Source organism: Protopterus annectens, chromosome 13.part0 (assembly GCF_019279795.1).
Source record: "Protopterus annectens isolate FY-2018-M chromosome 13.part0, PAN1.0, whole genome shotgun sequence".
NCBI lineage: Eukaryota > Metazoa > Chordata > Ceratodontiformes > Protopteridae > Protopterus > Protopterus annectens.
Genome location: NC_056747.1, coordinates 935,734,989 through 935,747,605, shown reverse-complemented (window position 1 = coordinate 935,747,605; position 12,617 = coordinate 935,734,989). Strand labels below are relative to the sequence as shown.

Genomic DNA, 12,617 nt, shown 5'->3' with positions numbered 1-12,617 from the left:
GGGGGGTCTGGCCATCAACATCGGGTGACAGGAATTCCCTTTAGAAGGGAGTATTGTGACAATCCAAGCAGTTGTGCCATTTCTGGGAGTAGTTGAAGAGTTCGTTGGATGAACAGAAGACCACTAGTACTAAGAAGTGGTAATTATGGTACTTGTATCTTCTGAGGTAGCAGGAGAGTTGGGGGGGTAGTGGTGGTTCTGTGATATTGGAGCGTATTTCTGGACCTGAACTGCATTCGTTTTTCATTGATTTAGATGGCACTTAAGAAATGCTTTACTGGGTGAAGAGTACAACTTTCCATGGTTACTGAAGGAATGCAGATGGAAACATTACTCTGAAGGAATTCCACATGGGTACCTTCTGCCATTTCTTACGTGGGAGCTGAAATTTACTTTTTGCTGTTATGATGGCGAGTAAATGCATGTATCTGCCTTGCAGCATTCCCCTAATCCATTTTGTATTTGTGACCAGAAGCAGCATGTGCTTAGAATGTTTGGGATGGTGGGTGAGCTGGCTTTCTTAATGTGCTTCCCTTAACTGAGCACAGCCTGACAGTTGCAAGCCTTTTCACTCTGGGCAGATTGGCATTTCTTAGATGCAAACAGAAAACTCAGAAGTAATATTTTTGTAAAGATGTAATCGTAACAGGAATTGTACTTGCAGCTTTTCTTGTAAAACAGATTTAATACAGTATAATTTTAGGCAGGATGTCATTTTTGACATTTATGAAGTTTGACACTGAGGGCCAGATTCATGAACACTTGGAGTGTACACTATCTGTATTCAAGAACATCCCTACCCCATTTTTTGTGCTATTTATTTATTACATTAAATATAGAGGTAGTCCACACATTGTGGTAACCTTTATGAACACTCCTGTGTTTAAGGTGGCAAGAAAATTGGTAGGAAAACTAAAATTAGGAGGAAGAAGGTGGGAGTTGTGCTTGTGCTGTCTATTCAGTCACTTAGTGTAGGCTTTAATGAAATCAGCCTAAGGTTTTTTACAGTACTGTCTATTGAAACTGCTTTGTGCATATAATGTATATATTTTTTTTCTGTAGGCAGCAGTGAAAGCTCTTGAACAACTTGCTCAACAGGGCAAAATCAAGGAAAAGGTTTATGGCAAACAAAAAATTTATTTTGCTGATCAGGTGAGTCTTTCATGGGACATAACATGTTACTATGTGCCATCTGATAGTTATCTCCAGGGTCTTGTATATGGCTGGAAATTTGAATCATTTTAACCTTTTAAGTGTTTTCAGTCTCTTGATTTGTTTCCATTAATAACTGACATTACTTTCAGAGGTGATTCACTGGTATTGGAGTTTGGTATCTGCCTACTCAGCTGGTTGCCCAGTATTGACCTGTGACTTAGGAAGGTTATCTGTAGAGTAGGACTGAGTAAAAAAATTCAGCTCCTCTATTTTTAGGGCATGAATGGGGCACACTAATTCTGTGCTGTTCACTGCTGGAGATTAGGGAGAAGCAGCATGGCACTGTTTACCAACAATGGCCATTGTCATTACATGCTACAGTTATTTTGGAAACTGGGCATAGCAGGAAATATGCATAGGTGTATTGTGCTGGACCTGTAGTCGTTGCCATTTCACCTGTCCAGAGTGAGAGGTGCCACAATCCAGGTGGACTAAACCCCTTCCCTTGAAAGGGCAAACCCACCCAGTGACTGGATGTGCTGGATTACCACCCTAAGAGGTGCGGGAGTCAGAGATGGGAGGGTAAAGGAGTGATGTAGGGTGCTACTAATGGTGAAAAATATTTTTTGGTACTTTGTATCTTTAACACTGTGTGGTAGATGTAACTGATGTCTGTACTGTTTATGGTTATGCATCTTAACTTGATATTGGTGGTATCGGTGTCTTTAATGCAGGCATATTGTTCTGTTCATTCTCTGTAGGTGTTCTTTTGTGTACCTTTTACATGAGTGTATCTTTCTAACCATTCTAGTGCTTTTTCCACCATCTTTATGGCTGTGTATGTTTGTAATCCTTTTGACACTGCTTTTTCTGCCATCTGTTAGACCTGTATAGTTGCCTGGTTAACAAATGTACATTTATAGCTAATCATACAGTCTATGTAATATAATATGTAATATTTTGTAAACCTTCATCATTCCTTATCTCATCTTGTCATCCTCTTAGTGCTAGTCATTCATCCTACTTCTCTCTATCTCTCTCACTTCTCCTTTATACTCCTGCATGACTTAACCTTTGTCTTCTCTCCATGGCATCCTTTCTTGCAACTATTCTCATTTGCCTCTTCTAATGTCTGCATATCTCTGTATAATATCCCTGTAGCATAAGCCATCTCGGTCATTATGACATCTTATCCATAAAGCCCTACTGAGCATAATTCCATTTTTTCTATGCATGTTTTGACATTAACTGCTGCTTGAACTTTCTTATGCGATCCTATTCTCTTGGACTGTGCCTGGAAATGGTCCATTGAGATGAGTGCAATAACCCAGTAAACAAATATAAGTAACCTATATTAATTTAATTATTTACTTATTCAAGTCTTGTTCATGTTTACTAAATTCATATAAAGTAATTTCAGTGTTTATGAAGTCGTATTGTCTTTGTGACATTATTTTGTCTTTCACAAGTATTCTGTGTCTTGCAGACTGGGTCAGGGATGAAAAGGATCAGAGGGCCATTTTACATGCTGGTTAACAAATAAGAAAATTCTAGATAAACCCCATGCCATTGCTATTGCATCTATATTTTGTGCTGTTGTATTTCGTAATACTGTGATTTTGCTGACATGTCTCCCATCTCTATTTGTAATGATGTGATGCTATAGCTAACTTGTGATCTGTAGTTGTTCCTTTGTAATCGTGTGACCATTATTGGTGTATTTTTTACATTCATTTTACTGCATTGTGGATCTGTGCTTGTGAAGCTTGGTTGTCTTGTGACATGTACGCAGCATCTGTACCACATGGGCTCGTATGTCTTTATAGCCATATGCTATTCCTTGAATTTGTCTTTGTATACAAACACTGCCATTGCTATTGCTGGTATTTGCATTAATGTAATTGTGGCATTGTTTTTATTGGGTAGCCATCATATATTTAATTTTGTTTGCTGGAATAGAGTTCTGAATCAAGTGGACCATTTTCAGGCTTGCCTGACTTTTAAAAGTGATTGTGCTTGTTTCTAATAGATAGCCAGGCAAAACCCAGTAAACTGTGACAGAGGTGGCTGTGCACACATGAGATTGGGATGAAAAAGGAGGGAGATGTACAAAGTGAGGGCAAATGTTGAGGAGGAAGAGTGTACTGCGGAATAAGGTACAGGATCTCACATCATGGGAAGGGGGGGGGCTAGCATTTGGCTGGGGGTGGGGTTAGGTGATGGCTACAGGGTGGGTTGCAAGATACTTCACTATGTGAGGTTTGGCGTAGCCAGTGTCAGTGGCCTGGTTGCTCTGTGGAGGTCCAGTAGAACAGGCTTAGCTGATAGACCGAATCAGCAGTTTTCTGCAGGAGGTGATTGATGCAGCCTAGCTGACATGTACGCACTACTACTTGTGGGCATGCTCTCCATATGCCAGTAGCACAGGCATATGTGGTGATGTCCTGCTTCTGTATGTAGGTAGTGCTGCTGCCAAAGCTGCAGATGTGCATGACTGTAATCCAAAGACTGCTGACACTTGTTCCACTTTGTTATGCAACACATTCACAAGCTTCATTGTAGGATACTGTTTATTGCCATCATGTGCTCATTGTGCATAGCAAGGTCTGCTTTCCGAGTCTTTGTGAAGATGTGGATTCTTATTGAGACTACATGTCAGAGGTCTGTAGTGGTGTACATACTGCTGAAGTGGACACAACTCAACCTGCAGTTACTGCTTTTATGTTTTAAGGCCAGGATAGGGCATGTGCACAGTGGACCTATTCCAGGGGACATGCAGAGTGCATGCAGTGAATGTCAGAGGTTGTGGCACTCCCTTGTCATAGGGGATATATGAATGCCCGTCCCTTCGTCATGCAGTGGCAACCCATCCAGGTCATAGGGAGTCTGACACTATCATTTCTTGCATCAATGAATTCCTTCATTTAGAAGAAGATTCCCCACTACCATCTATTTCCAGGAGGACATCGGGCCATGTCATCATTGGTGATTCCCCCCCCCCCCCTTGTAGTCCACTATGGCTGCTGTCATCTTCTGTGTCCCATGTCTCACACTGTGTGTTGACAGCCTTGTGGTACTGTGCCCTACACATTTACAAATGATAGCTGTGGCCCACAGCCTCCATATTCCCATGCTTTGAGGTGATGTCTAGTGTATTGTAAGCAGATCACCAACTAGTAGAGCCTGATTCACATGTACCTTGGGAAGCTTGAGTAACACTGTGTATGTCCTGTTTAGTCTTTGACACTAACTGTCACTGATTATTGTGACCCATAGTTACTGACCAGCTGTCATTAGTGCACCTCCTGCTGCCTGGGCCAGCTCCTTCATGTGCATTGTTCTATTTGACATCACATGGCTCTCCTGCTGCTGCTTTTGCTATGCTGTGTAATGCATATATGACACACTCCCACTCATTTATGCAAGTTTGTGTTGTGCACAGTGACATAACATACAGCTTGTCAGCTGGGGAGTTTTGCAGTAACCCATTAGATATGTGTTGTGCACTGGATGTGTGTTTTGCACATTATTCTTGACTGTGTTTTGAATGTATGCGTCAGCATGTGTAGCATTATGATATTTCAGCAGAAATTTGGAGCTGGTGGTTAATTGTTTTGCAGGGCTGCTGAAGGTATCCAGCATCAAAAATCTTTTGGAGGTAGTGGGCACACAGTTTCAGGATACTTTTTATTTTTGCTTTCCTGAGCCTGTACTATCTCTAATGTGCCTGAATTCACCTTGCTGGAAGGGGCAATACAAGGTAAGGCATGCTAAATTATAGGAAATCCTTTGCACTGCCACAGTGATGGATGCAAATGGACAGTCTTCCCTGCATTACATAATGCTTGGTAGTTCAAGGAATGGTAGCCCTTCCTGTTGACATGCCTGATTGAGGTCCAGTTGGGGCGACATAGGCTTGTTCTGTGGCACCCAGTATGTCAGGGAGGCATGCACAGTCATAAAAGACACACATGTGGATGACACTTCTCAGCAGTCCTGAGGAAGCAGATATGCTGTTCTAAGTAGTGTATCGGAAAACTTTAGGTGTATGGGAGGCAAGAAACTTTAGGCATTTGTCTCCCAAATACTTGTACATCTAATTTGTCCCCTATTTTTCAGTGAAAGGTCCATGTAGCTTGAATAGTCGGTGCTATATATACCATTGTCTCCTATAGGGATGGGTACAGCACACATTCCCCTAGATTTAGCATGTGGCTGATTCGTGTCTATAAGACTGTTTATAATATGATCTACCAGAAACCTATCTGTAATTTTCTGGTCTGATTGTAAGGTCATCCTTTTGCTGAATCACTGTCATTGCTGCAGGCTACCACGATGCTCAATCCCACTGGAAACCATTTTTACAATCTAAGATAAGTGCTGATGAATTTAACAAGTTACATCTCTTTAACATTTGCTTCTTAATACTACTGGTTAAGTTGTAATGCCAATATGAGTCACTTGTCAGCAGAGTCATGAGTTACTTTAGAAGCTACATATATGATTATGAAACACAATAGTCATTTGAATCTGCTCATTTGTATTCTTGTTTGCTTGTGGAGCTTCATTTGCATTTTCATATGCTCATTTGTGTGCTGTGCATACTGTACACCACTGGCCATTGCACCTTTAAGTTTGGTTCTCAGTTTCTTCCATCCCTCACAATGCAACACACTGTTTCTTAGTACACAGTTTGTTTATAAGTACTACCGATGGTATATATTTGTTTGATGTGGAAAACAGACGTGCACATTGGCTCGCTAGTTTTTCAGTGTTGACCCTGTTTTTCATAGCATTCAAACACTGATAGGTGATATTTTAACCAAAATGCAATTGTGGCCAGACTAGATATTTTTTATGGTCTGAGGTGATATTTTAACCAAAATGCAGTTGTGGCCAGACTAGATATTTTTATGGTCTGCTAGCTTGCTGTTCCCTCAGGCTTCACCAGAGACTAGCATTGCAAGTACTAACCTACCTACCTCCCTTCACCTTCCCCCATTGGTAAATGGAACCTTTTATTTAAAAAGGTTTGACAATAAGAACTGCAGTACAGGGTTACCTGTTGTACAATGGAAGCATTGACCTTCCCTGACATATGCATTCTGATTATATGAAATAGGAACAAAATACTGAATTACCAGGAAGCAACTCGGAACATCAGAAATCGATCAAATAGGTCTGATCTTTGCAACAGAATAAACTTCCTGTCATTGGAACAGCTGTAGCAAGTTTACAAAGAGAACCATCATAACTTTTTATTTTTCTAACCTGCATTGTGTTTTCACAGGATAAAACAATGTCAGGAAGCGCCTGGAAACATTTTATTTAAGCCCTCATAACTCTCCTGTGTTATCCTATGATGTACTACACCTGTGCCCCTGGTAAATCGGTGGTCTACCACCTCTCCTCTCCCCTGGCTACCTGATTTTAAACTGGGACCATTTGTGGAACCCAAGTGTGTCCAGGGGGGTCTTTAATTTTACCTACTCATCCCGACTCCTACCCACTAGGCTGTATAGAACTACCTGAGAAGTGGGAATGCAGTGGGGATGGCAGTATTTTGCTCTGCCTCCAGAGCAGCTCAGCCATGTCCCTACCATTTCCCCTGTTTATACTGTACCCCCTATGTCAGCGTTCCCAGCCTCCACTACAGATTGCTGACAGGAGTTCCTATGCAACCACCTTCCTCCATGGATGGGGATGCCCATCACTCCCTGCAGATACCTGAGCCACTAATTGAACCCTGATCAGCTGGGTTGCAGTCTGGGCTGTATCCCTCTTCACCACTGGAACAGCCAAACAATGTTTAATGTTTGATTACAGTGGTTAAACTATGTACTACACAATAAATAAAAAAACTTGGTCTCTCTACAGGTTAACGCTGGGGTGAGTGGAGTAGAAAATAATTAATTAAAACAGTTACAAACCCCAGAGTGAGCAGGTTCAAATCCTCATGTAACAGAGTCCAGTGGAATGAACGCCAAACAGTTAGGCAACTGATACCAATAAACTGTTTATTAAGATAAAAGATAAGCGCTTTCGCTACACAGCTTCTTCAGATCTATAACAATGCTTCTCAAGAGATGCAGCCATATATATATCAAGTTAATGAGTGATGATCAAACAATTAGCATAAAAAAATTATTTAAAGAGATATCCACATCTACATTATATTGCTCTCATACTTATATAGAAAATGTGTGTGTGAAGAAAATTAATAAATCCACTGCTCAAGCTTTAAGGGTGCAGAACCAAAAATTAAAAAATGCATACAACAATATATAAATATCTGAATGGCATTGATATCAGCCAGTAATCGTAAATACTTAATTGTGATAGTCTATAAACCTACTTATACACTAAATTATAAATTATAAGTATATGTATAGAGAACATGACATCAATGTCTAATGATGTCTAATAATAAACATGAATGCATTATTTCAGAGATCAATAACTGCATAATATACTAAATTATCCATTATATATATACATGACTACGGTAAATAATAGATCTCTAATAAATGTATTAAAACCACTGTCCAAACTATCAAAATATCAAAATTGCAACAATGCATATTCAGGCAGATGAATAAGAATGGGTAAAAAATGTATAAACATGTATGTATATGTGTGCAGGTGCGCTAATAAAAAACTGTAACCTTAAAACTATATAGAATGATAAAAGATGGGTAAAAAAAATTTAATGGAGCTATGAAGTCAAAATGCCCCTTCTCTTTAGATTATCTAATATTATTATATTTTTATTATATTTTTTATTATTCATTATATTTTATTTTATTTTATTTTATTTTATTTTATGTTCCTTCTTTGTCTCAATTTCGGTCTCAAGGACGCTCTCTCATTAAGACCCGAACCTTTGTCAGCTTTCAATAATAGTATCCATTCAGTTTCTCTACCTTCAGTATATGTAATGACATCACCTCCTCTGGGGTTTGGGTGTATCACCTCGAGAGCTTTAAAATTAAAAGTGTGTGAGGTGTTCGTCATCATAACATGCTTTGCTAGAGCATTATGTGCTGAACCCTTCTTAATATGATAGATATGTTCTCTCATTCGATCCCTAAATGGGCGGTTAGTTTTCCCTACATAGAACGAGGAACATATCTGACATATAGCTAGGTAGACTATGTGTGGTGTCATACAGTCTGCTTCAGCAGAAGTAGAAAAATACTGTCTCAAATCCGGATGATAAAAGTGAGGTGTACTATCTATGTAGCTACAAAAATTGCAACGTCCACATGGTTTAGTATAACCATTGTTCTTGTCTAATTGAGTAGTGGTAGTGTAACAAAGTTTTCTCTTCAGATTCTTTTTGTTTTTATACAGAAACTTTGGATGGTTGCCCACTATAGTTTTAAGGTCATTATCCACTAATAATATATCCCAATGTTTATACATTATTTCTCTCAATTCTAGATGGTCTGACATAAACTGCGTAGTAAATTTAACAAATTGTGGGATCACCATATTTAAGTCTGGCTCAACTAAATGTTCTTGTGGTCCAAAGTAGGGTAATCCTCTGGTAAGTCTTAAGTCTGAGGCATCCTTCAAATGCTTACTGACTTCATTCCGATAGTAACCTCGTTGTACTAACCTATCATTCAGATTAGATAATTCAGTTTCGAAACATTGATTTATTGGATTAAGCCTAGACGCTCTAATGGCTTGCCCTCTCATAATGTTTCTAAAAACATGAGGAGGGTGCATACTAGATCTATGTAATAAGTTGTTACTGTAACAACTTTTCCGAAAGACCCCCGTGTTAATGATGATATTATAAAGTCTTTCAATGTACATGTCAAGAAACTCTATTCTATGTTGTGAGCTATTCATTGTAAATTTAAGGCAGGTAGTGAGATTATTCATGGTCATAAAAAACAAGTCAAGTTGCTCTACTGTACCTTTCCATAAAACAAACAAGTCGTCGACAAAACGTCGATAGAAAATGACATGTTGTAGAAATAGATCTACTTTGAAAAGGAAATGCTCTTCCCAATGGGCTAAGAACATATTGGCGTAGCTATTGGCACATGGTGTGCCCATAGCTACGCCATCTTTCTGTCTGTATATGTGACCATTAAACATGAATAAGTTATTCTCTAATATCAGCTCCAGGAAACAAGTAATTAGATCTATCTTAACAGCTGAATAATCACTGTGGCTCTGCATATATTCAGTAACATACATAACTCCCAAGTCATTGGGAATCATTGTGAATAAAGATTGAATGTCAAAAGTAACAAAGATGTAGTCCATATTGATTGTTATATCCTTAATACAAGTATATAGATCAAGCAGAAATTGCCAAGAGTCCTTCAGAACTGTGTTATTATTGTTTAATACATGCCTTAGATGTTTTTCTACGTAGACAGATAAATGTTCGGTTGCCCAGCCACGTCCTGAAACTATAGGTCTCAAAGGAGGGTTTATCAAATCTTTATGTATTTTAGGGAGACCATTTATGATGGGTATGATAGGATGGGGAACAATGAGATATTCATGAGTGTCCTTGTCAATCAAATACCCCATATATATGTCTGTGATAGTATTGTGCACATATTTGATGGTATAATCAACATCCTGTTTGCCAATCTTAACATAAAAGTCATCACATAACATTAAGGTCATACGTTCATTGTAATCAGTCTTGTCCATGACTACTATCTTCCCTCCCTTATCAGCAGGTCTAATGGCTATATTGGGATCACTCTGTAATTTCTTAAGGCTAAGTCTTTCACCATATGTAAGGTTATCGTTCTTAAAATGTTGTTTATTAAGAGTCCTATTCTCATAATAATCATAGAGCTCATCCTCAGTGAGTTTCATGTATGCTTCTATTAGTGGATGGTTAGTAGGGGTAAATTCACTCAAGTTCTTAAATTTAAAATCAGAAGGTGTCTGACTACTATCTTTGTACATGAATTTCAACATCATATTCCTGCAAAATAATTTGACATCCATAATTGTGTCTACCATATTACTCTTGCTTCTGGGGATAAAATTCAACCCTCTATTCAGTAATCTCAGATCATCCTTAGTCAAGATAATGTGTGAAATATTGTGTACTAATGTTTGTCCACCCACATTTTCCTCAATGTTTTCTGTGGGGTGTACTCTTCCGAGAGCTTTCTTTTCTGCCTCCCTCTGCTCACTGAGCGGGAGCGGAACTTGTTGTTCTCTGCTCTCACTGGTAGTGGAAAAACCAACTGAGGGGGCATATTGGGGTTAGGGGTAGAATGCAGAACCATTTGTTTGGGTCTAACTACAGGCCCATTGGGATATGTATGTTTAGGCCCATTCTCTGGTTGTTTAGTTATATCATTTGCTATTCTTGCCTCTGGATATAGGTTAGTGTTACTATCTACAGTAGAATGTACTAAATGTATGACATCAATAGAGTCATTACAATGGTCATTATTTAAGACATTCTTAATTCCAACATTATTATCAGATGTACCAACTTGCGAGGTTTGGGGTGAATCCAACTGATTGACCCTTTCATTCTCAATGTTTGAGACAGGATAGTCCATATGGGCTCTAAGCCCCCGAGTTTCAACATTATTTCCAACATTTCTGTTAGTTGGTCTGTCCTGTACAATTTCTCTTACAACATTATTCATATTTTCATTCACTGTCCCTGTTGTAGCTTTCAAATTAAGCCTAGGCCACATAAAGACATGGCCATTTCTAAAGTCATTAGTGTCTCTAATGACCTTGTGTCGCTTCTGTTGGTAAAGTTTCCTTTCAAACACAGAGATACTGTCTAGCATGTTATCAAATAAGGGACACACAATGTCAGAAGGATAGTCATTGAATAACTGGCGCTGCTTATTCTTTATGTCCTCAGTCAAAGTGGCCTCTTCCGGCTTGAAAAAGTCAATTAGTAACTTTAAATATTTCTGACTCACCTCCATGTTTAAGCGTTGCCACTGTGCCAGGAGTTCTGGATAGTCCCTGCCTTGACTAGGCATTGTAAACACACGCAAGCCCCTGGGTATGATGTTGCGATCCAAACATAACTGAAAATGTGTTCTTTGTACTTGTAACCTCTTGAGCTTAATAAAGCTCTTCTCAATACCTTCAAGCGTCGTATAAAGTTTATTGGAATCGAAAATCTGCCCTGGTGCATCCGTATGCGCTGGTTCAACATCAAGGAACCAGGAGGACTGGGCGTTTCCTTTGAGGTAATTTTGAAACCTCTTTACGATGACGTCATCACGCGGTGTCTCGTTCCCACGATGTTCATCTCTGGGGACGTAGTCAAGCTCAATCTCTGCCATTCGTGCAGGGAAATCTATACGAATGAAGCACAAAGTCCAGGAAACACTAATAGCCTGCTCCTGCTCGCAGAGACCGTATTGAAAATATACGTAATAAATAAAAAACCTTGGTCTCGCTACAGGTTAACGCTGGGGTGAGTGGAGTAGAAAATAATCAATTAAAACAAGTTACAAACCCCAGAGTGAGCAGGTTCAAATCCTCATGTAACAGAGTCCAGTGGAATGAACGCCAAACAGTTAGGCAACTGATACCAATAAACTGTTTATTAAGATAAAAGATAAGCGCTTTCGCTACACAGCTTCTTCAGATCTATAACAATGCTTCTCAAGAGATGCAGCCATATATATATCAAGTTAATGAGTGATGATCAAACAATTAGCATAAAAAAATTATTTAAAGAGATATCCACATCTACATTATATTGCTCTCATACTTATATAGAAAATGTGTGTGTGTGAAGAAAATTAATAAATCCACTGCTTAAGCTTTAAGGGTGCAGAACCAAAAATTAAAAAATGCATACAACAATATATAAATATCTGAATGGCATTGATATCAGCCAGTAATCATAAATACTTAATTGTGATGGTCTATAAACCTCCTTATACACTAAATTATAAATTATAAGTATATGTATAGAGAACATGACATCAATGTCTAATAATAAACATGAATGCATTATTACTACACAAGGTTTGAAAATATATAAATGTTAGCAAATTTGAAACCATAGCAAATAACACTTTGTCAAGTAAGATCAACACATTAAAAAATACTAGGATGCATAATGGAGAGTATCAAAAATTAATATTTTTTTACAAAACTGACAGTAAGTTGAACAAAAAAAAATTCCTCGTGAAAGCTTAAAAAATGCACTTGTATTCAATTTGCTGCAAAAATAAATGCTCAAGTAAAATGTATTGAAGCCAATTTATTTACATGATCAACAGGCCAATTTCTTTTTTTTATTTTACCAAAATAAAACTTCGGCAGTGCAAATTGGCTACACTTAGTGTGACATTTGCATTCAAATTGAAAGAATACAACATCAGAGTAATAATCCTTTTATGCACAGGGTTCTAGCAAGCTTGGGTCCATTGGCTGCAATGTTCCCTTGCACATATCACTAAAGGTACAAATATTGGCTACATCTG

The 12,617-nt window shown here is 38.5% G+C and overlaps 1 protein-coding gene across 1 annotated transcript in view; it reads left to right on the top strand.

The window, feature by feature from the left end:
• LOC122787991 (homologous-pairing protein 2 homolog) overlaps nucleotides 1–12,617 on the top strand; it is a 121,148-nt gene that overhangs the window by 38,859 nt on the left and 69,672 nt on the right. The window contains exon 3 of the mRNA XM_044054918.1: nucleotides 1,063–1,152. Within this exon, the coding sequence (XP_043910853.1) occupies nucleotides 1,063–1,152 (90 nt within the window). The remainder of the gene's footprint in view (nucleotides 1–1,062; nucleotides 1,153–12,617) is intronic.